The 25,660-nt window shown below is 33.4% G+C and overlaps 3 protein-coding genes across 3 annotated transcripts; 2 read left to right on the top strand and 1 right to left on the bottom strand.

Moving 5' to 3' along the window:
• The first annotated feature begins 5,943 nt into the window (after positions 1-5,943).
• LOC108819089 (2-hydroxy-palmitic acid dioxygenase mpo1) lies at positions 5,944-7,580 on the top strand. Its single transcript, XM_018592079.2, has 4 exons — positions 5,944-6,423; positions 6,937-6,999; positions 7,117-7,188; positions 7,303-7,580. Exons 1-4 carry the CDS (start codon positions 6,073-6,075, stop codon positions 7,426-7,428), a joined length of 612 nt encoding a protein of 203 aa, XP_018447581.1. The 5' UTR covers positions 5,944-6,072; the 3' UTR covers positions 7,429-7,580.
• Positions 7,581-11,943: 4,363 nt separating this feature from the next.
• Positions 11,944-13,715, bottom strand: LOC130498785 (transcription factor MYB34-like; the record flags this gene model as incomplete). Its single annotated transcript, XM_056992381.1, has 3 exons — positions 11,944-12,589; positions 13,108-13,237; positions 13,583-13,715. Coding segments are annotated over 3 exons (810 nt in total), but the record flags the coding sequence as incomplete, so codon positions are not given.
• A 7,785-nt stretch (positions 13,716-21,500) lies between these two features.
• Positions 21,501-25,007, top strand: LOC130498784 (uncharacterized). The gene is made up of 3 exons (XM_056992380.1): positions 21,501-22,566; positions 22,763-23,293; positions 23,368-25,007. The coding sequence occupies exons 1-3, from the start codon at positions 21,501-21,503 to the stop codon at positions 25,005-25,007; spliced, it is 3,237 nt and encodes a 1,078-aa protein (XP_056848360.1).
• The last annotated feature ends 653 nt before the right edge of the window (positions 25,008-25,660 follow it).

The raw sequence follows: 25,660 nt of genomic DNA, 5'->3' as shown, positions 1-25,660 counted from the left end.
GATGAACCGAACCTTGAATGAGCGTGCAAGGAGCATGAGATTGCATTGTGGATTGCCTAAGATGTTTTGGGCAGATGCGATTAGTACCGCAAGCTTCTTAATTAACAGAGGACCGTCTGTACCGTTGGGATTTAAGATCCCTGAAGAAGTTTGGAGCGGAAAGAAAGTAAACCTTTCTTACCTAAAGGTGTTTGGATGCTTAGCTTATGTTCATGTTGACGATGCTGCAAGAAGTAAACTTGACTCCAAGTCTAAGAAGTGTTACTTCATCGGTTATGGTAACGAGGAGTTTGGTTACCGGTTTTGGGATGATGAAAATCGGAAGATCATCCGCAGCAAGAATGTTGTGTTCAACGAAGAAGTGTTGTACAAGGATAAGCTAAGAGAATGCTCGGAGAGAAAAGAGCCTGGAGTTGTTGACTTAGATGATATCCTGACACCGGAGTTGCAACAGGATACCGCAACAACAGAAGAAGAAATCTCTCAAGAAGAGAGTGGTGAGGCTGAAGAGAGTGATGATTCTGAAGTGGTCCCATATACACCAGTCACGGAGTTACGACGGTCAAGTAGAATCATCAGAAAGCCTGTAAGATTTTCTCCATCGCTCAACTACATTCTGCTCACAGACCGAGGCGAGCCTGAATGTTATGAAGAGGCTATGCAAGTTGATGAGTCGATCAAGTGGGAGCTTGCAATGAACGACGAGATGGACTCGTTGTTATCCAATCACACATGGGAGTTAGCAGATTTGCCTAAGAATAAAAAGGCATTGCATAACAAGTGGGTCTACCGAATAAAAGAAGAACCTGATGGAAGTAAACGCTATAAAGCGAGGCTTGTTGTGAAGGGATTCCAACAAAAAGAAGGCATTGACTACACTGAAATCTTTTCTCCTGTAGTCAAGCTGGTGACCATTAGAACGGTTCTTGGACTGGTAGCACAAGAAGATTTGCATCTTCAGCAGATGGATGTAAAGACGGCATTTCTTCACGGTGATTTGGATGAAGAAATTTATATGAAGCAACCCGAAGGCTTTGAGGTCAAAGGAAAAGAAAGCCTTGTTTGCAAGCTTAAAAGGAGTTTGTATGGCTTGAAACAAGCTCCAAGACAGTGGTATAAAAGGTTTGACAGCTTTATTAAAGGTGTCGGTTTCTTGAGGTGTGAAGCTGACCACTGTTGTTACTTCAAGAAGTTTGAAGAATCCTACTTGATATTGCTCCTATACGTGGATGACATGCTGATAGTTGGAGCAGACTTGCATGAGATTAATAGCTTGAAGGCGAAACTCTCAGAAGAGTTTGCGATGAAAGACCTTGGAGAAGCAAGACAGATTCTAGGGATGAGAATCAGTAGAAGCAAGGAAGGTCTTAAGCTATCACAAGAGGAGTATGTGAAGAAAGTCCTCAAGAGGTTTAACATGGATGACGCAAAGCCAGTCAATACTCCACTGGCAAGTCATTTTCGGTTATCCAGAGAACAGTCTCCAAAGACGGAAGACGAGATGGCACATATGGATAAGGTTCCATATGCTTCTGCTATAGGCAGCCTGATGTACGCGATGATTTGTACAAGACCAGACATCGCACATGCAGTGGGAGTCGTCAGCAGATTTATGAGCAATCCAGGAAAGGAACATTGGGAAGCCGTTAAGTGGATTTTCAGATATCTGAAAGGAAATCCAAGTTTATCGCTATGTTTCACGAAGTCTGCGGCGGGATTGCAGGGATATGTTGATGCTGACAACGGAGGTGACGTTGACAGCACGAAGAGCACAACCGGATATGTCTACACTTTTGGCGGTACTGCAATTTGTTGGGTTTCAAAGTTGCAGAGAATCGTAGCTCTATCAAGCTGTGAAGCTGAGTATGTTGCGGTAACAGAGGCAACAAAAGAGATGATGTGGCTACAATCATTTCTAGAAGAGCTAGGACATGGTCAAGAAAAAGGTGTGTTGTACTGTGATAGTAAAAGTGCAATCGATTTGGCAAAGAATCCGGTTTACCACGCTCGGACGAAGCACATACATCGTCGATATCATTTCATCAGATCAGCGTTAGAAGATGAAATATTGGTGCTTGAGAAGATCCCAGGAAGTAAGAATCCGGCAGACATGCTGACGAAGACTGTGCCGTATGATAAGCTGAGGTTGTGTGCAACCTCAGTTGGCTTGTTGGAGTAACAAGCTGGGAAGACCTGCTACATTGATCAAGGTGTGAAGACAGATTGAAATCAGTCTTCAAGTGGGAGATTGTAAGTTAAAAATCACGTTTTCATTATTGGACGGTGAAAAGAAAGTGGTTAAATGGAGACATGGTGAAAACAAAGTCAAAAAGAAAGGCTTGGTGATTTTGTCAACAACTACTTCTCACCAACCTGTCAAGCTCTTCCTATAAATACGTGATGCATCTTGTTATTGCTCTTCATCCCAAAACAAAAACAAAGAGAGAACAAGAGAAGAAAAGAGTTCGTGGAGAAGAAAAGAAAATAATTTTTTTTTTTCACAAAAAAAATTCTTTAAGAAATTAATAGTAATTTCTTGAGTGTATTTGGGATCGGGTGTGAGTTGAGAGCTTGTAAAAATTTCCCAAATTGATAATAAAAGATCTGTAGCAGGTCCGGAGACGTAGGCAAAAGTTGGCCGAACTCCGTTAACAAATTGTGTGTGTGTTTTCCCGTTCCCATAAATTTCGGTTTCCCGCAAAATTTGACCGTATATTTCCTAACACTCTCTGCTGTTCTCTCAAATCTTTCTTCTAACGAATTTTCTATGTCGCAGTACATCTCAAGCTAGTGTATCTCATCATGAATCCATTACCATAAGCTTCGGTTCTCAAAATCTCATAGATCAACAGATTTAATCTTTTAAACTTGCCACTGCAGTAACACATCATCTTCACATGACGCCTAGTTTGATCCTTCCAAGTGTCTTAACTTCTTTTCTGAATCTCTTGTTCAATAGGAGATCATATTTCCAAAGGATCTTCTTCACGGCCATGGTCTATCAATGTTCGCAAGCTCCGCCATTGTAAATATTCCTAGAGCCTCTTGAAACAAACATGAACTGCTCTCCTTTTAGTAACTGATGCTTCGAAAACCAGTTTCTCTTCAACTGCAGCTTCTCATTTTCTGCATCTAAGGTGTCGAAAAAGTTCAACACAGACAGTGTTCTCTCTTTCTCATTTCCTTTTTCTTTCAACAGAAACAAGACCTTAATTCTCCACAAATTGACCAGCTTTTGAAGGCTTACTCTCAGATTAACGCCCTTTCTTTAATTTGATACTCAACCACATAAGCTCAAACTGATCTCTTGCATCACAAACCCTGATAGCTGCATAAACCCTTGATGTCCATCTACCATCTGACACATGAGCACTGAACCCAAATCTGCTTTGCTGCCATTTTCCAGGTTTTCTCTTAGTTGTTCTGTTTCTAGAAACTTCTTTTATGTTTATCACTACATTCTGATCTTTTGATTTGCAACGGATGCAGCTCTAACTCTTCTTGGCTTTTATAATTCAGAATCAACTCATTTCTGTCTTATGAGAATGCAGCTCCACCTGTCTAGAGTGATTCTCGAGAAGGTAGAAGAAGCTAGCACCATGAAGTTCCCAACCAAATTTGATAATTTCCTACGAGACGTTTCAATGGTCTTTGGTAGATCGGAGTATGAACTTGTATTAGAAATCATTTGAACACTCTCTTCAAGTCATTCAATCAGGTTTATGAGACTACAAACACCTGTGTATCTCGACTGACCAATTTCTAACTATCGTTAAGACTCAAGCCAACACATTTTTATATGTTCCTTGATCTCCAAGTTACACACTTGTAACCACCAAAAACCTTCCCCTTTTTTTATAAGCTTCAACTACGACCCATTTCTTGCTTGGAAAACCTTGCCTCATGCCATCACAACTTCTTAGTATCAGCTGCCACAATATTATGCAGATTCGGCATTTTCACTATGTGAACAAAATACAAGAGATATTCTCCTCCTCTTTTACAGCGAACAATGTATGCAGAAGCTTCGGAACCATTCCTCTTTGATGTTCTCCTGATCGTATAGTTACTGAGAACAACACTTCATGTCGTTTATCAGGATTGTAGCCATGAAACTCCATACTACTTGGTTGCGTCACCAATTCGACTTATCTATTAAGCTCAGATACGTGTCTCATCCTAACCACAAATCCATGATTTCTTGTGACTGCTTCATTTACTTTTATAATTTTTAACTCCTTTTCTGTTGCTGCCACCAGTGAAGCTAATGCATTACGAGCTTATGATGTATCACACCTGCCATAACAATTATAAACACTCTGTTTTTCTGGTCTGCGTATCTGACTAAACTACTACACCATCAGTTGTTTCTGTCTTTTCAACTAGTGGGCTTTGACGAGAACCATCTTGAATAACTCATCCTGCTTCTGAAAATCTGTTGATACAAAAGCCATTGTCTTTCCCAGTGACATTACTTATATCGTAGTTGTATCTTCTGATATCACCAAGATTCCCGTAGCTCAGAACACAAACGCAACCCACATACTCCATGATGAGTCAGAATTTTCTCTGCTAGCAACAAACTTTGTGAGAACGCATCTTTCATTCTTGTCTCATGATCTTCTTCATACTAGCCACAAATCCAGAATCATACCCGAAATAAGACGAATCTCTACGAGCACCCGCTCTGATACCAATTGTAAGAACGGATTTGTGACTAGTCTATGTATTTTTATGCAAATATGTTAGATCGCAAGTATGTTAGTGCATAAAGAAAAGACACATAGAAATTTGTTAACGAGGTTCGTTTCCTACATCCCCAGGACTACGTCCAGAACTCATTCACTAGAAAAGATCGCAACTACAATTGCTATACGGTACCAGCACACATCCGTACTGACCAGTCTTATCTAGAATTACAATGATGAGAGCAACTACTACTTATTGTCTTCTCCGACAAGTATAGTTCTCTATAACAAAACTACCAACAGATCTCTCAACTGTCTGATAGGACGACGTCACACACATCCATGTGCATCTTCAATAAATCCTAGACGCGTAATCACCGTCTTGATCCCTTTATACTTCGATAGAGTCAAAATCCTAATCTCACGAAGCCCATATCATCTTCAACACTCTAATGAAATTGGGCTTCTCTTCCAAATAAAGTCCATGTGTTATTTCTTCTAAACACACGTGACTTTTCCCTCTTATTGGATCTTTTCACTTAAGATCCCAATGGTATAATATTAACCACGTGACTTCACATCCATCATCTTGTGGCACAAGCAACTTATAATATATGCTTCTTCACTTCCTGGCTTCCTCCCAAGTGTTTCATTTAGGAAAATCGTAAGATACATCTGCAGCATTGTACTTTATTGTTCATTCTATCATTTCAACTTCAAGATTAGAATTTTGGATGTAGAATATGTGTGGATATAAAAGCAATCAGTATTGTCCACTCTTGACTAGTGTGATACATTGATAGAACAATATAAAAGCGCGTGTTAGCAATCACACCATATAAAAGCGCGTTTTAAATGCAAAAGTTTCCGGAAAATGAAATAAATAAATCATACTATTAAATGCAAAGAAGCATCTATAATAAAAGCCTTAAATTAGTAACAAGTAACGAGTATTGCCTTAAATTAGTAAGAAATCTCCACCTAATCAACCAATCCACTTTTGTATACATCCCATCTGCGCAGGTTAGCAAGGACAGAAAATGACAGAACAACGTTCGTCCAGTCAAAATCAAACTTCCCGGTTTGGTCTTTTCCCCGTGTGGATGGATAATCAACCATCTATATGCGCAGATTAGCAATGCCAGAACATACTCCTTTAAAAAGCGCATGATAGCAACGCCCGCAAATGTTCAGTTTAAAAAAGGCGCACGTTAGCATCAAATCTTTACCTTTATCGTCTTCTTCCCGTGCGTGTCTCTGAGTCTCTCTGTAATCTTCCTGTTTAAGCGAAGGTGACGATACTATTTCAACCCCCCCCCCCCACCAACCCTTCCCTGAACACATTATCATCCTCTCTCTCCCTCTCTCTCTCTCTCTCTTAAAGATGGGATTGCTCGATCTGGAGAAGCACTTCGCCTTCTACGGCGCATACCACAGCAACCCAATCAACATCGCGATCCACATCATCTTCGTATGGCCCATCGTCTTCACAGCCTTGCTTCTCCTCTACCCCGCGTCCCCAATTTACGACCTTTCTCAATTAGGGTTTCCTCGGACGATAACCCTCGACGGCGTTCTGAGGTTAGACGTCGGGTTTGCCGTCACGGTGGCTTATGCTCTGTTCTACATCTGTTTGGATAAGAAATCCGGGTTCGTCGCGGCTCTCATGTGTTTCGCTTGCTGGGTTGGGTCCAGTGTCCTCGCTGTTCGGTTAGGACCTTCTCTTGCCGTAAAGGTTTGATTTTTGATCTTTTTGTCTCTCGTCTGAATCTTAAGAAGTCTTGTCTTTTTTTTGGAGGAAAAGGAGTGTATTTATGAGAGCATGTTCATCCATGTGTGTGTGCGCTTCATGCATTTATTACTCATTGTCTTCCATGTTTTGATTGGTACGATTAGTTTTATATAGTTTATGTTCAGGAAGTAGAATTCGAGTTTCATGTCTCTGGCTTTGAACATTCATGATTAGTCATTGCAGTTTTGTTCTGCAGCTAGGTCATTGTTTTGGTTCCAAGACTTCTAATTGGTATTAGTGTTACTACCAATGTGCATTTTTGGTTACAGTTGTTGTTCTTCACCACCAACATTAGTGATGTTTGGGTCTATGGTATTTCAGAGACTACATCACTTGTTCAAATATGTGTATCTCAAGTGTTTTGGATCATTTGATTAGTCTGTTATGGATTCCCTAGTTGATATGCATCTGTTATGTAGACACTGTAACAATTTTTCAGTTTTTTTTTTTCCTCAGGTTGGGTTAGCATCTCAGCTGTTATGTTGGACCGGGCAGTTTCTTGGCCATGGATTGTTCGAGGTTAGCCCCCTTCGGCCCTTTAGAAATCAATCAATCATTTTTTTTTGTGCCGCAATATCAGTTTTTCATGAGGCCTAAAACAGGTCTTGTTGATTTTTTTTTGTCTACTCTTTACAGAAACGAGCACCTGCGCTTTTAGACAATCTAGCCCAAGCTTTTCTCATGGCTCCTTTCTTTGTGTTGCTTGAGGTGAAGAAGCTCTTTGTGCTTTTTTTTTTCTTTCTCTCCAGCTAAATTCTTTCTACTGTTCTTATAGCCTGAAAACATGAAAAAGCTAATGTGGAATTCTGTGAATGAATACAGATTCTTCAAATGGTTTTCGGGTACGAGCCATATCCAGGTTTTCAAGCTCGTGTCAATGCCAAGGTAGAAAGTAGCATAAAGGAATGGAGAGAAAAGAAGCAGATGAAGAATAATAAGCTCACATAAGCTTTGGATTAATATAACTGAAGACCCTAAAACCCATTGTCATGTTTATTACATTAAAACCCCACGTAATAATAAGACCACCATTGATTGATGGGTTTGTGTATAACTATGTTTCAATATAGTTGACAAAAAAAAACTGCGTTTCAATTCAATATGTTGAACGGAACTTCAAAGTTGAACACAAAAAGATGAACAATATTTTGAAGGACGCACATGTTGGTCGACAGTGCCGACTTCTAGAGGGCCTGAGGCGAGTTAAAAAAAAATTAGAGGTTTGATTAAATATAGTAAAACAACAACAAAAAATTTATATAATATTTTAACAGTCTCATAAATTTGAAAATAAGCCTAATTCATAGCATGAAAAAAATAAATAAGGAAAATATGAGTCAAACGTTTGCAGTTTTTCAGACTTTAGATTCTTTAAAACACAACAAATTTTATCACAAACTAATTCCCCTAATTATTTTAAACACAAGTAAAACTCAAATTCAAATGAAAATCTAACTAAAAGAATAAGCTAACCACTATATAAAAATGATTTTGGTAGTAGAGGGCCCTGAAATTTCTGTAATACTTGGGCCCCAACTCCCAAGGCTGATGCCTTTTCAAATTGCTGTAGGCAGTCTTGCTGCTCGATCTCGAGATGTAATTGGCCTCCAGTGTTCACCATAACAATCCGATTAATGTTCTAAACCTCATCCTCCGCTTTTAGAAGTTTTGGTTCTTGGGTTTACTCGGTCGGATGTCTTCATATCGGGACCACAAATAATTTGATTCGATTTGGTGCAACAAAACTTGAGGTTTGGTTCCAGTTTGCTTGCGGTTTCGCGACATAAAAGTAAAAAGAAGATATCAGTGATCTTAGATTGATTTGACTAGAAACTAGTTTTAGATCGGTTTATAAACAATAATAATGGCACGTTCATTGGTTTGATTTTTTCTTTCAAGTCATCACCAGTTTCACCACGCTTTTGGCAAATGTTGGGATAAGATAAAAATCCCAAACCGTACTGCTGTGTCGTCAAATAATAATTGATTAATGGTATGTTCACTTACTGCTATAGCCCATAGATATGTATGTCTGCTACTGTGTGAGATTCTTTGAATACATGGCCACCCTTAAATCTTAATCAATAATTTGATTTCATAATAATGTCAATATATTAGAATGAATGGACCGATTCCCACAGAGGGAGACATGCAATGGTTCATACTTGTGCGTTTTTCCTGTTGCCTCTTGGAAATAGACAATACGTTTCGCAAAGGTGTGGTCTAAGTTTTTTTCACATATATAAAAGATCTATTTTATTTAGTTAACTAGATTTTGAGATGCACGTCCGTGCGAGTATATTTTTTGTAAAATATATTTTTTTATGTCAATATTAGAGTTGTAAAAAATCCAAATCCAAAATATCAAACTGATCAGGATCCATAAAGAAGTATCAAACTCGAACTGAAATTGATTAAATATCTAAATTATTCAAAATTTTGGTATTTAGATAACTGAAACCGAATTCGATCTGAACCGAAATATTTTGAATACCTGAATGTATTTAAAAAAGACTTATATACTTATATATATTATTTTTTAGATTTAATGTATATAAAAACATCCAGAATATTTATGATACTTTTAGATTGGTTTAAATAATTAAAAATATATATAAATAGTTAAATGTAAATAAAGTATACTTATACCACCAAAAATACTTAAAATAATTATTGATTCTCTATCTAAATATTTAAATCAAACCAATTTATTTGTTAAGTTTAGGTATTCTTACAAATCTTATTCAAATTTATATGTGATATATTATTTTGTTTATATATTTTTAAAAAATTAAATTATATAGTGAATTTTAAAAATAATTTAAATGAGTTATCCAAATTCAAACGAATCCGCAAAGATCTGAATCGAATCCGAACCAGAATCCAGGAATATCCGAATGTGACTGAATATTTGTTCCCAGAAACCTGTAACCCAAAGAGACCCGAACCAAATCTGAATGGATACCCGAACACCACCCCTAATTCACAATACATTTTTTCCTATAAAAATAGAGCAAACATATAATCAAAAGTATTTTATACGTATTATCATATAAAGATTCACCTATATTATATTTTTAAAGTTTAATGTGAAATATATAAATCATAATTTAAGTTGGTATATAAAATTTGACTTTGCGTTGTATTTTTCTTATATATATATTGAATTTTTCTTTAATAATGGTTATATAATCAATATTATTTTATACATATTATCATATAAAGAATCACATATATTATATTTTAAAATTTAATGTGAAATATATAGATCATAATTTAAGTTAGTATATGAAATTTTACTTTGTATTGTATTTTTCTTATATATATTGAAAACATTTTTTAATAATGGTTATTTTAGTAAAAATAAAATTTTGAATATATGTATATTTTGAATCAATTTTGGATATAAATCAACTTTAAATTATTATTTTGATTTGAAATATATATATAAAGCTTAGATTTTGTTCTATGATTATTTTAGACAAATGATATTTTTTAGATAATTAGATTACTTCATTTTTGTATATTTTAAAATTTGCACAAATAGATTATTTTTCATAATATAATATATTTCTGTTTTTTTAATAATACAAATTCATTCTTTTCTTAAAATGATGTTATCTATGTTTCCAAACAACATTATATTTTTATATTGTTTTTCATGTTTCCAAACAAACTTTTTTTTCTAAACTGCTATTTATGTTTTCAAACAAACCTATTTTTTTAAACTGCTATCCAAGTTTACAAACAAACATCTTTTTAAAATTGTTATCCATGTTTCCATACAAAACTAATTTGTATTTCAGTTTTAATGATATAGATATATATTTTATTTGATTATGTTAATTAATGAATTATGGTATAAGTAAAAAATATCAAATATTTGCATTGAAAAAAGTAAAATGATTGAAAATATAAAATGATATGTATAATAAAATATATATTTTTAAGTAAGCCGGCATTAATATAGGATAAATAGAGTAATTAGTTTTTCAGAGGATAAATACTCTAGGATAGAATTAAAAAGATTTATTGTCACAGATATAGATTCTAAAAATCAAAATGTTTCATTAAAGAGATAAATATACATTTATATCTCTTGGGTTAACTAATCTAAAATTTAGAGTTTAGAGTTAAGGAATAAAGATTTGAGAGATAAAAATTTATAAAATAAAAAATAAATATTTAAATTTTGAAATAAAAATTTTAAAAATAATTTCAAAAAGTATTTTTGAATTTCAAAAAAACTTTGAAAAAAATAAATTAAAAAAAGACAAAAAATTGAATTTGAAAACATATAATCTGAAACTATAAAAATTATTTTTATTTTACTTTTTATTATTTATCTATTTATTTATTTGTATTCATATTTCTAGAGTATAATGATATTTTTTCTATTAAATGAAACATTTTGGTCATTTTTTCCACATGATATTTTGTGACAAAAAGTTGACAATAGTCTATTTTGGAGAATTGTCCTTTTATGAATATACTACTATATATGTAATCTTAATTAGTAACTATATATAACTTTAGTTTAGAAGAAAAACTAATTCAATTTTTCTCTAGTGTTCATATTATAGTCAAGTTTTTGTTCCTATGAACTTCAATCTGCCAATAATCAACAAAATCCAAAAGAAAAGCTTTCAATCTCAATTACACATTATCAACTGAGCGCATAATTATCACGTGACTAAATGCGAAAGCTGATAACGAGGTGCGTTTTCCACGTGGCTGTTAGACAATGTTTTACATGTGGTCCTGAGGATGTCGTTTGAGACTTCACTCAGTGGATATTGACATTTCAGCACATACATGACGTAAGATAACTCACGGCGATGCCGATATTTCTTGATATTTTTTCCCTTCGACCTCCGAAACAGTTTACCAAGAAATATACGATACAGATAACAACCAATACTTTAAAAGGATAATATCAAAATAATTTATTAATAAAAAACAAAAACATCAACTTTGTGAACCGAGTACATAAAATTACAAAATATAATAAAAATCCAAAGTAGTGTGGACCAGAACAAAGGAAGAAGAAGAAGTCACAATGCTGTCTTTTTTCTTTCTTTTTTTGCTTTAAATTTGTAAAATATATTCGTAAGCATGAGAAACAATTTGTCAACATATATACTGGAGTAATATATAAAAATTACGGTTACTATTTGTTCCTTTTTTCACAACTGATCCAGGGAGGAGATGCATGATAACTCATAACGAAGAGTAAAAAATAGAGTACATAAGACTTTATTCATGATCATCCATATCATTCTTTGCACTATTAGTGGAACATGACAAACTCATGAAGTTTCATGTTTTGTTTCACTGCACCCATGTTCTATATATAATATAGAGACCTGACTTTTTTTGAAATTATTCTCTTGGTCGGTACAATATTTATGAATTTTTTTTCTTTTTTTTTCTTTTGTTCCAGAGAGAATATTATTCTTTTCGATGAATATTATTCTTAATTTGTTATAACAACGTACAAAAAGAATAATGTGTAATATGTAATACACAAACGATAATTTCACACAGTAAACCATCGATTCATCAAATGAGATGATCATCAAGTAGGCCACTCTCATAAACACCATACTGTGCTGATGAACTAGGGTTATAGACTCCATTCGTTTGGAAATCCATTACACCAATCTCCTCCATGAAATGTCTCGTTTTCTCCTCGTCCCACATCAGAAAATCATCTGTTTGATCATCACTAGCTAACATCTTCCCATGATCTATCTTCAGCTGCTCGAATCCTTCCTCTTGACCATTAATGCTTGTGATTGACGGATCTGACAAGATGTTCTTGATCCTGTCGACACCGTGTTGTCTAGATGAGATACCAGTGGCGATCTTGTTAAGAAGACGGGCCGAGCCGGAGGAGAAGGAAGAAGAGAATGGACTCGCCGTCGAGCAGGAAGAGCTACCGCAATCTGTGTTAAACGACTGTGTTTTGACGGCGAGGTTGATCATTGGCTGGTGGGTCATTGGGTCGATTCCGTTTCTCTCGAGTCTTTTCTTAAGGCAAGAGTTCCAATGGTTCTTGATGTCGTTGTCTGATCGACCCGGCATTTGCTGCGCTATGGTTGCCCACCTACAACAGAAAAATTTAGTTGAATATAACAAAAATGTATAAAGGATAATCTAATTATAAATAGTTTTTATTTAGTTTTAGTACTTTTCAGTTATAGCATTTCACAAATCTATTCGGATCTTGATAAATAAAAAAATACAAAAGAATCAAATCATTTCAAACATGTATTTATAGTTCCAATTGTTTACTGTTGCTAAATGAATATTAAATATTTAAAATTAAATTATATGCTATTAAAACAAGCTACGTGATCAAAATTGCATTATTATCTCGTATTATCTCTTTTACCAGTGTTAAAATATAAGTAGTGTATATATATAGCTTCTCACAACAAACAGTGGTTTACAATTGTTGCCAATGTGATTGGATCTGAACACAAGGAGTTCGCTAAAAACTGCTTATGGCCGTACGTACCACGTATAATTAATCATTGTAGTAGTGGCATATCTAGGATACATGATATATGAAGTGTTGAGTTTTGACAAATCGGTAATATATTTAATTATTGATTGTTATACCTGTTGCCGAGAATAGAATGAAAACTGATGATGGTTTCCTCTTCTTGAGGGGTGAATTTGCCTTTCTTGACCCCAGGCCTTAGATAGTTTAGCCACCTTAATCTGCAGCTCTTTCCACATCGCTGCAAACCTTTATATAAGATTAAAATATGAATTTTTTAGCAAGTAAACCATTGTTATTTCGTTGTATACATATATAGTATGGGATGCAAATAGAAAAACTGTAAAGATATAAGAGTCTGGAAATGTATGCTTATATGACTTTCCTATGTATATAAAAACACATGGAACACCTGCTTTATCGGCACCATCTCTGCAAACTTTATTTTGTCACTATTTACAAAGCATATCATGTTTGTAGTGGAGTTTATTAAAAGCGACACTACAATTATGCTGCTCGCACAAAACTTGTTTGGTTCACGTCACCATTGCACGCAAAATTATATAAAATATAGTGTTATAAATATATAACTACCAGCTTTGGGAGGGAGAAAACGCCAGTCGCCGATGCCGTATACGTCGATGTAAGCGACGAGTTTCCGGTCTTCCTCCTCCGTCCATTCTCCTCTCTTCGTCCCATCAGCTTCGAACCCAGAGCCGTGCACATAGTGTTAGGAGAGAGGCATTAGCCTCAGGCCCCCATATAATTTATAGAATTTGGAGCCCCAAATCTTCAAAAAAATTAGTGTAATTGTTCAAAAAATATTTTAGCACAAAACCAAGCCGATATCAACAAAAATGCTTCTGTCAATAAAATTAAAAAGATATAAAAAGGCTTCTGTATATTCAAATTGTCAAGATTTTTATTATTTTTGTTTCTCAAATTTGTTCCTACCAAATATTTGTGTACTTTCATTTTATAATTATTTCTTTAAATGCTAGATTTTATTTTTTTGTAAAACATAAAAGCTCGGATATTTATTTTAGCCTTTTATTTCTTACTATACAAGTATTAGTTATTTTTTAATATTTATAGAGGATTTAAAATTATTTTCGTAAATATATATAGATATGTTTATAAACAAAATATAAAAAAATGAATTCTTGCTGTTGTTTTTTGAAAATTTGATTATCCTTGCTGTTTTAGACAGTTTCATTATTGTTTTCTTTGATATTTTATATAGTTTAAAACTACATTATGTTTATTTCTGAGAGAAAGTATAAAATATAATTTTAAAACTTGCCTCAGGCCTCTAGAAGGGCTGGCACGGCACTGTTCGAACCACGTCGCCCTCCCCATAATTTATCTCCGTCCACAATCCGATATCGCCACGTGTTCTTCACCTTATGATAGGAGAAGAAGAGCTACAATGATTGTAAGTGAAAAAAAATAATTTAAAATGGAAGTTTGAGGGATGATTTAATTCGCACAATTTTCACTTATTTTAGAATGGTATCTTGTATGGGAAAGAGGACCAACTAAAATTTATATAAATAGACATCTCCTTGTTTTGAACAGTAAAACTAAAATGTAGTTTTCAAGTTTCACACTTCTATTACTTATTTGCCAAAAGCCTAAAACCATCATTACAAAAAAAAAATGAACTGTATCATAAAATAAGTTATACGACTCATCTGATTAAAAATGATGCATGTTTTACATTTTTCATACATACTAATAAAATATATGATATTTTAAAAAAAAATATTATATTTTAGTAATAAATACATAATTTTTTTTTGTAATTATCCATTTATCATAATTTTAAACAGATAAAAATTCAGTAAATGCAATTAATCTTTTAAGTATAAAATTAATTGTTACTAATGAATAAATAAAATATGCATTAAAATATAAAATATATTTTTTTTGAATTTTTTCAAAACATGTATTTTTGAAGGGGAATTTTCAAAAATACCACTTTCAAGACACCATTATTTATCTTTACCACCACTAAAGACACATTTTCAATAATACCTTATTTATTAAAAGGGTAAAGACTCTTATATCTTTGTTTTTATATGTTTTTCAAAATTCTAATCCCAAATTCTAATTCCTAAACCTCCAATTCTAATTCCTAAACCTCCAATTCTAAACCCTAAACCCAAAATCTTCAACTTTAAACCCTAAACCCTAAACTGTATACCCTAAATTCAATATCCTAAACCCTAAACCTTAAAGTCTAAACTATAAACCCTAAATCCTTAACTCTAAACCCTAAATCTTAAACTCTAAACCCTAAACTATATACCTTAAACCCTAAAACATCAAATCTAAACCCTAAATCCTAAACCTTTAAATCTAGACCCTTCATTAAAAGTAGTGGTAAAAGTGGTTAGTGTAAACATGAAAAGTGGTACTATGAAAATGGTATTTTTGGCAATTTCTCTTTTTTGAAACCGAGGATACTATTTCAAATTACTTATTTATAAATGAGACAAATATATATAGTTTTAAATCAATTATGATAATTGATGTTATTATTAATAATTTAACATCAATTCAATAAGATGATTTAATTTTTAACTTCACCAAAAATGATATTATAATATAAATTTATCATTTATATAACTGATGTATTTATTCTTTCAAAAAAAACTGATGTATTTATTATCTACTTAATTTTGATGCTAATTATATAATTATATTTTAACATACGTTTAATAAAATGATGTTGTTTTAATTTAATCTGCATCATTTAAATATCTAAATCGATATAAAATTAATTTAGATCAATATAACAGTTAAACTATATATGTATTCAAATTGATCAGTTACAATCCCCGACATAAGGAACCACTATCGCAAGCCACTTGAACCTTAAACAAAAAGAATAAACTGCAGAGATAAAGATCACTCCCATAGGGAACACCTGCTTTATCGGCACCATCTCTTTTTTTTTTGTTAAGATCTTCATATTCCTTTCTTACTTTCTATTTCTTTAACTTCTTCAGTTATGGGCTGCCGGGTTTTTTGATTAAGAACAGTTTTTCAACAAGAATCAAGCATTTACATGAGTCATGATGGTGATGATTTCGCTCCTTATTATGAAGTATTTGAACATATATAAGAGGTATAATTTCTTGTTCTTTTTCTTTCTCCTCGTAATTCTCAGATATTTGGAAAATTAAAAGTTAAACTTTCTGATTATGACTTGACAATACCTTTTTTTGTTAAGTCGGGAGCATCCAGAGGTATACGAGGAGACATTTATTGAAATATGGAGAAAGAGTAGAAGTCTAAGAAAATATCGACTTAACTTTAGACTGAATTATGTCAGCTTCATAGAACTGTGACGGTCAAGAAGAATTAAATCTAGGAAGGCACTCACAATTGTGAGCATTTTACCACTAAGCTAAAACTACTTACTTAGTTAATAGAGATTGATGATGCACATATCACATATGGATAAAGCGTGCAAGAAGAAGTAATAAAAAGAATCTTGATCAAGGAAACTTTCATGACCACACAATCTTTTTTTCTCTGAATTTATCTTTTGAAACTTCTCTATATTTTTCTTAGTTGTATTATATTTTCAAAGGGAAAACTAAAATGCTGTTAATGAAAAATATTTTATCAAATTTATCTATTGACATAAATTTATTTATTGTGTAAAAGATGTGTAAACAATATCTACACTATTATTTCAAAGTGACTTTTCGCATTCGACTAGATCTGTAAAAGTCAATAACACTCTTACTAAAATTATATATAAAATTTATTGTATAATTAAAACTAATTTAATTTAGCAATATTAGATTTTTTAAAATAAGATAATTTTTATATATTGCGTTGTTATTTAGGAAAAAAATAACTTTGACCACATTATAGGTACTATTAATCATGTTTAACTTTACTAAAATTAGATTATTCATTAAAATTCAAAAGAATCTTAAACTATTACTATATATAAATAAATAATCATTTGAAAAACAAAATATAAAAAAAAATTTTTTTATAGTTTTTGAATTATAACTTTTCAAATTCATATAGTTTTATTTTTGAATTTTTCGATTTGCTTTTTACAAATTTTCTTTTCGAATTTTGAAAATTCTTTTTGAATCTATTTTATGATTAAAATATGTATTATTTATATATTTATTAAAATCTTAAACTTCACATTCCAAAACCCTAAATCTAGATTAGTAAACCCTAAGGTTATAAGTATATATTTACCTCTTTAAAAATGAGAGTAAATATGGTTAAAGTAAACATGAAAAGTGATATTATGAATGTGGTAGTTTTGACAATTTCCCTTGTTATCTTGAAATAATATCATTAAAATTTTAAAACTAAGATACAAAACCGTTAATAATTAAATATTAATCAAGCAAAACATTTGTATAAAAATATTTTCTAAATTCTACTATAGTGTAGTGGTTAAAGTAAATTTGAAATTTGTTTTCTGAGTTTGCAATCCTAAGTTCAAAACCAATTTAGATACTTAAATAAATATTTGTTTGTGTTTTCTTAATAAGTTTTAATGACACTATAAAATATATTTTAAGTTTTGCTTCAAGCCTCTCAAAATTTTGCATGGCACTGTATATACACTTTTATAAATAACCATTTTCTTAATGTTAAGATTCTTTTTTTATTCTGTTAAAAATTTGTTATGATAGCAGAGTCAAGTTAACAAACATAAATATTACTATACATCAATCTAATAGATTTTGTATATTCCAATCTAATAATGGCATATAAACATAACATTAGAAAATATCCCCAGACTTAAGACTATCTCTAATCCAACAATAAGGTTCTATTTTAGTACAATATTCACATAAAAACTAATTTAAACCCAATACTGAAATTTATACTATTTTAATATAACTTTAAAGTTTTATATCAAATTCGGTGTGATACTATTCATACACTAAACACTATTAATTTCATCAATAAATGATAAAATAAATACACATAAATAATAAATTAAATATTAATAGGAAAAATATTAATATTATTGAAATAATTTATTTAAATATGTTATTTAAAATTAATTATATACTGAGATAATGTATGTTGTCAATAACTGGTAAATTAACATGGAACTAATGGAATAAAAATAAATGGAATTATATGAATGGAATATAGCAAAATGGAATTGAATTCATTCCATTTATTTATGAATAATTTTTTATGGAATAGTTTTTCTGTATTTTGTCTAATTATTTTTGGAATTGGTGGAATAAATATTCCATTTCATTCAAAGCAATGGTAAAAAAACTGTGGAATTAATGGAATCAGCCATTCCATATCATTTTATTCCAAATATATTGTAATCCACTTGCACCTGTTATGTAATATACCTATACAATAATTATTATCTAAAGAATAACAAAATGTATAGTTAAGTAATATAATAATAAAAGAATAATTTTTAGTGTGAAATTTGATGTTAATTAAAGAATAAAAAAAATTTAGTGTTGAAACTACATTGAAATAATGTAATTTTGAGTTAAATTTTTTTTTTTTGTAAACTATTGAGTTTAAAATAATAAGTTGGAGATTTCTTAAAGAACAACGGTTCTCTACACTAATTATCATGTAAACAATTCTGACTGATGAGCTTTATCGTGGCAAAAATACCAAACCAGTATGGCACTTTTTTTTCTTCTGTAAACTAAAAGGGTTAAACCCGGATCAAATGAACCGAAAACAATAGCTCATATTCGTGTGGTCAGTGAGGTTTGAACCCGGATTCACCTTATTGGGTTTTTTAATTCTCTCAATCGTCATTAGGCAACCACCACCGGTTATCAGTATGGCACTTTTATACCGTGTTAAATCTTGACATAACTGTTGTTTGCATAACGAACATGCAATAAAGTCATCAAAATTTCATCATAGCACAATGATGAATTTCTTTTATACCTTTTTTATAATCCAGGTTGTTCGTAGCCCGATATACTAATCCTCTAGAGATATATCCACCGGTTCCAGATAAATTTTGTAATTTTAGTTGCTTGTAGTGCGAATTATATATTTTATATTTTCGGTTCAGATAATCGAATAAATATGAGATGGTAAGTATGCAATTCCAGATGCTTAATAGTTAATACTTTCCAAATCTATCTTACCACTCGTACCACATTTGTGTGCTTAGTTAATTTCTCTTACACTTAAAAGAAAACATTTAATCTAATCTATAAACCGAGACAATTAAAGAAATCTAAACAAATACGAATATTATATATCCCTATTATATAAGTCAATCTTGTAAAAATAGAGACGATCAGGAAAATAAATGGATGATAAAAAGGGGGACGAAACCATGCTTTTGTGTCATCATCTCGCAAACAAAGATTTGTAATGTTTACTAGAAGTCATTACTTAACTAAAAAGGATCATAATTATCAAGTCAGAGGTCCTCGGTTTAACAAATTGATATATATTATGGTTTCGGACCTTGAAAGATTACCGGATTCGGTCCCAATCTCTCTAGCTAGTTCTAAAAAAAGAAAAAACATTTGTAATAATAAAATAATTATCGCAGAAGAAAAATGAGCAAAATAACATTTACTAAAGAATAATCTATTTTCATGAATAATTTTTCAGCACATATTATAATTTTAAAATATTTATTAAATTGAATAAATATTACTACTCTAAATTGTATATCTTAAACCCTAAATTGTACACCCCAAATCTAACTATAATTCCAAATATTTTTACTCTAGGGAATATATATATTTTCTGCATTTTAATAAAATTTATTTTTGTGATTCTTCTTCTTGTGGTATTTTTGCAATATTTTTTTTTTGTAATCTACCCTATGATACTTTTCTTTTTCCTACAATTAGGTGTTTTGCCCGCATATACGGGTATAAACATTTTATAATTACTTATTAATATTTATATTACTAAGAAAAAATTATAGTTCTTATTAATGTTTTCATTGGAAATTTTTAAATATTATATCCTTTGAAATTTATTTGTACATTATGTTCAACCGTTAATAAATAAATCTTCAAAATCACTTAGTATTCTCTTTTTAATTATAAAAATAATTTATTTACTTGATTAATATTTGTTATGTATTTTCTGTTTTTGAATTTTTAACTTTCTTATTAAAATATACTTTTCGAATAACAAATATATAAAAATTATCCTTTTGTTTTATATATTTTAGATTTTGGATAATTCTTATTATTATTAATTTTAATCACTTATCTATCAAATAGATTTTAAATTCATTTTTATTTTTGACTAATTTATATAATTTATTCATTAAGGATAGATAAATCTTCAAAATCAGTCAGTATTCTCTTTTTAATTATACAAAATATTTTTTTACTTGATTAATATTTAGTTATATGTTTTCTGTTTTTGAATTTTTAACTTTCTTATTAAAATATATTTTTCGGATAACAACATAATATATGTATAGAATTATCTTTTTAATTTTAAAATATACATTTTATTTATTGACTAATTTATATAATTTATTCATTAAGGATATAAATGATATTAATCACTCTAATTTTTATCGCGAGAATTCAATGGCGAAAAATCAGTTCGTAAATAATAATATTAGATTAGATTCCACCAAATAAAAAACTGGGTCCCAATCCATTATCGCTCAGATCCAGATTCATGACACCCACTTTTTCGTCACATTGATTCATTTTGATCAAATAATTTTTGGGAGAGCAAAAAAAAATCCTTTCCTTTGGTGATTGTCTTGGCCATATTAATATGGCTGGATGAAGACCTCCATATGATACTAGCTAGAAACCATGTCTCTGTTTCCTATGACTTAAATTCAACCGTTTGGACTCGAGAATAACACTAGAACCCATCAGCATGTAATGTTTTAAAATCGAAGATGGACCAATGAATAAAAGTGGAGTAATAAGCAAAGTTTCAAATAAGTACTAATTTATCTCATAATTAATTTTAAAGCAGAATACTCTAGATACAGTTCAATGATTGACTAGTTAGCCCTTGAAATACAACAACTAGATAGGAAACAGTACCCCAGTGAACAAAGAAAAAGTCACCAGTAGACGAATCAGATTTACAGTTAGATTTCGAATATAATTTATTTGCACTATACCCATTTTAATAGTAAATCAATGGTTGTAAAAAAAAAAGAATATATAGTAAATCAATGAAAACTAAGGATATCATTATCTCCACGCTATGTATTTAAAGTCATCAAGGAAAATAATAAAACTACATAGAAAATTGTCAAGTATTGCAATAATTATCTTCGTTTGGTTTTTATTATTATATTTTATTCTGTTTGGGTTTTAGGTTTATTGGTCAGGTTATTAATCGTTTTCAGTCCTCTATCGTCTATGTATACACGTGATTAAATTGCTTCATGCCTTCTTATTAGTCGAGAAAAAAACAAACGCTTGAAAGAATATAATCTTTAAGGAAATGGTTTAAGAAAAACTCACCACTTTTTGGAGGTATCCTTGAGACTCATGTAAAGCAACTCAAGATGAATAAATTCGTGCCTCAGATATTCCCGGGGTGGTCAGCTGAAGATAACTACAGCTTCTCTCCTCTTGGTAAAATCTGGCTAATTTGGCACCCTTCTCTTCTTGTTACGGTAATATCAAAATCTCTTCAAATGATTACGGTGGAGATCATCTGGCCCACTTCGACACAGCCCAAGTTTTATGTGTCTCTGGTATATGCTTCCAACAATCCCGCTGAAAGAGCTCTTCTCTGGTCTGAGATCTCTTCCCTAGCAACCACTTTGGGATTGGATAAAAAGCCATGGTTGATCCTAGGGGATTTCAACCAAACTCGAGATCCAGCTGAGCATTCTAAACCCCCTACTTTAAAAATTGATAAAAAGTGTAGAGATTTCAATGATTGCTTGCTAACTGCTAACTTGGATGACTTAAATTTCAGGGGTACAACATACACTTGGTGGAACAAACAAAAGCTCGCTCCTATAGCCAAAAAGCTCGATCGCACCCTGGTTAATGACGAATGGCTAGCGTGTTACCCTTCCTCGGTGGCGTTTGTAGGAAATCCAGACTTCTCGGATCACGCTGTCATCACAGTCACGCTCGACCCTGAGATCAAAAGAACAAAGAAGCCGTTCAGATTCTATAATTTCTTGCTGCAAAACCCGGAGTTTCTGGTCCTGATTTGTGAAAGCTGGTACTCCATTAATGTTATGGGGTCTGCTATGTTCAGGTTGTCAAGGAAGTTAAAGTTATTAAAGAACATCATCAGGGAGTTTAGTAAGCAGAACTATTCTGGGATTGAGATCAAGACGGAGAAGGCTCATGAGAAGCTCCTGAGGGCGCAAACTGCCATGCTCTCAGCACCAAACACTGCCAATGCAGCGGATGAGCTTCAGGCTCTACATGAATGGGAGGAGCTCTTTGCAGCTGAAACTTCTTTTTTCTACCAGAGATCGCACATAAATTGGCTCTCGTGTGGTGATGGAAACTCGAGATTATTTCACAGATACGCAGCTACACGCCAGGCTATAAACCACATTCATTTTCTGATCTCCTGCTCAGGTGAAAGGATAGACTCTCAGGCTGGTATCCAGGAGATGTGCATTGATTATTTTACTGACCTGTTTGGCAGCCCTGTTTCTCCACCTATGTTTACCCAGTCTGATCTTGACCTCCTATTTGAATGGAAATGCTCAGAGGATCAGATTACCAGCTTTGGCAAGGAGTTCTCTCCTGCAGATGTAAAGAAAGCCTTCTTCTCTCTGCCAAAAAAATAAATCAGGTGGGCCTGATGGATATTCGGCAGAATTCTTCACGGCATGCTGGTCAATCATTGGTCCGGAAGTAACAGACGCCATCCTAGAATTCTTCAGATCAGGAAAACTGCTAAAGCAATGGAACGCTGCAAATCTTGTTCTCATCCCCAAGAAGCCAAACGCGTCTCACCCCTCGGAATTTCGTCCCATCTCCTGCCTCAATACGGTCTATAAAGTTATCTCGAAGCTGCTGGCGACAAGGCTGCAGGAAATTCTCCCCCTCATGGTTTCAAAATCGCAGTCTGCCTTCTTACCGGGTCGACTCTTAGCAGAAAATGTGCTTCTCGCGACAGATCTCGTGAATGGGTATAATAGGGAGACGCTATCTCCAAGAGGAATGCTTAAGGTTGATTTGAGGAAAGCTTTCGACTGTGTCCGCTGGGATTTCATAGCTGCTACACTACGAGCCATCGGCGTCCCAGTAGGATTCATTACACTGATTTCAGAATGCATCTCCACGGCCTCCTTCTCCGTTTGCATCAATGGGGTCACAGGAGGTTTTTTTAAAAGCTCCAAAGGAATCCGCCAAGGAGACCCGCTCTCCCGTACTTGTTTGTTTTGGCAATGGAAGGGCTCTCCCGACTTCTCACAGCCCGTTATGATGCTGGTCTCATAGGGTACCATCCTCGAACCGAGCATCTCAGGATCTCTCATCTTATGTTTGCAGATGATGTAATGGTATTTTTTGACGGCTCTAGCAACAGCCTCCACGGGATCGCGGAGTGTCTAGATGATTTTGCCTCATGGTCAGGTCTGCATACGAACCCGTCTAAAACTGAGATATTCACTGCAGGATTGGACCATTGTGAAACCGAAGCCATCATCAGCTATGGTTTCCCTACTGGTCAGTTCCCTATCAGATATCTAGGCCTCCCTCTCATGAGCAGAAAACTCAAGATCTCGGAATACTCGGCCCTTCTGTCTAAGCTCACTGCAATTTTCAAGTCTTGGTCGGTTAAATTGCTTTCTTTCGCGGGAAGGCTTCAACTGCTCAAGACTGTCATCTTCGGCACCGTCTCTTTCTGGCTGTCAGCGTTCATCCTCCCCAAAGGCTGTATTAAAAGCATCGAATCTTTGTGTTCTAGATTCCTATGGTCTGGCAACATTGAGAAGAAGGGCATTGCAAAGGTGGATTGGAATACGGTCTGTCTTCCTAAGGAAGAAGGCGGACTTGGGCTTAGAAACTTTACGACCTGGAATCATGTTCTCTGCTTAAAATTCATATGGCTGATCTTATCAAAATCCCCATCGCTTTGGGTGGATTGGCATCAGAGCGTGCATCTTAATGAGGAGTCCTTTTGGACAATAGAAGCATCGGCTGCGGACTCTTGGGCATGGAGGAAGCTTCTTGACCTAAGACCCCTTGCGCTTCAGTTCTGTAAACTCCAGCTTGGCAACGGCTTAAGCGCCAGCTTCTGGTACGATGTCTGGTCACCTTTGGGCCAACTAATCAAACACATTGGCGAAGCTGGTCCAAGAGCTCTTCGAACGTCGAGATCAGCGAAGGTGGCGGATGTTATTAGAGGCTCAACATGGATACTGCCTCATCCGAGATCGCAAAAGGAAGTGGACCTCCACGCTTACCTCACCACTATTCCTTTGCCTTTACCTTTAGATGAGATAGATATATATGAATGGGTTGCTGGTGATTCTCCTTTGCGTGTTTTCAGGTCTGCAATTACATGGGAAGTGCTGCGACCGAAAGAGGAAATCAAAGATTGGACAGACGTCGTCTGGTTCAAAGGTGGAATCCCGAAGCATTCTTTCACCATGTGGATTGCGAATTATGACAGGCTCCCGACGAGGTCAAGACTGGCGTCATGGGGGCTTCAAATCTCTCCGCTTTGCCCTTTTTGCTCGTCACATGATGAGGATAGAGATCATCTTCTGCTCGCCTGCGACTACAGCAGGGAGGTTTGGAAGCTGGTTGTAGCTCGCTGCAGTCCCCCGATCTCGATGTTTTCATCTTGGCAGGAGCTGCTCTCATGGATCCGAGCATCGCCTTCAAAGAAGCTTTCTTTGCTTAGGAAGCTTGCTGTTTACACTACCATTTTTCACCTCTGGAAGCAAAGAAATAATCTGATTCACAATCAGACTTCTATATCTGCTGCAGTTGTGTTCCATGGTATTGCAAAAGAAATGAAGAATATCATCTCCGCTAGGAAACATATAAAGGGATTCGGCTCCCTTATGGTTATGTGGCTGAGCTGAGTTGTGTGTTTCTTGTTTATGTTCTCTCACTTGATCCAACTTGTTTTTTATTTTCTTTTTTGCCAAGTTGGTTTCAGACTCTAGATCTTTGTATAAGTCTCATTTCATCTATGATATTTACATTTTAGCAAAAAAAAAAAGAATATAATCTGCCCCACTTATAGAAAAACTGAGATTAACATTTCGCACGTATGTAGAATCCATGCAATGCAAATTAATTGTTGTTTTCGTTTATTTAATTATGTGAATCGAGAGAGAAGCAATAAGATTTGCGTCGATAATATAATGTACTTTATATATATTCCGCCAACTTAAAAAAAAATCGCCAGAAAGTTTTCTTTAGGGAAATTAAGTGTAATAATAAAAAAAAACTATAATTCACTAACTATCAAAAACTCACATTCTCTCCTACTTTCTTTTCCTATCTCTCTTTACTCTCTCTCCCAAATCTAATTACTTTTTTCTAGTTATTTAGCAAAGAAGCCCTTCTTTAGGTATGTGGTTGTGATTGAAAAACAAAGTAAAAAACAAGATGATAAGGTTGTTGTTGTTGTCAGCCTCTAGAGACCTTAACCTCGTAGACCAATTAGAAGGAGATTGTCACATGTGGAGAAGCATGATGGGACCGAAATGTAATATAAGTTCATTTTCTT

Source organism: Raphanus sativus, chromosome 8 (genome assembly GCF_000801105.2).
Source record: "Raphanus sativus cultivar WK10039 chromosome 8, ASM80110v3, whole genome shotgun sequence".
NCBI lineage: Eukaryota > Viridiplantae > Streptophyta > Magnoliopsida > Brassicales > Brassicaceae > Raphanus > Raphanus sativus.
This window is presented reverse-complemented; position numbering and strand designations above follow the sequence as displayed.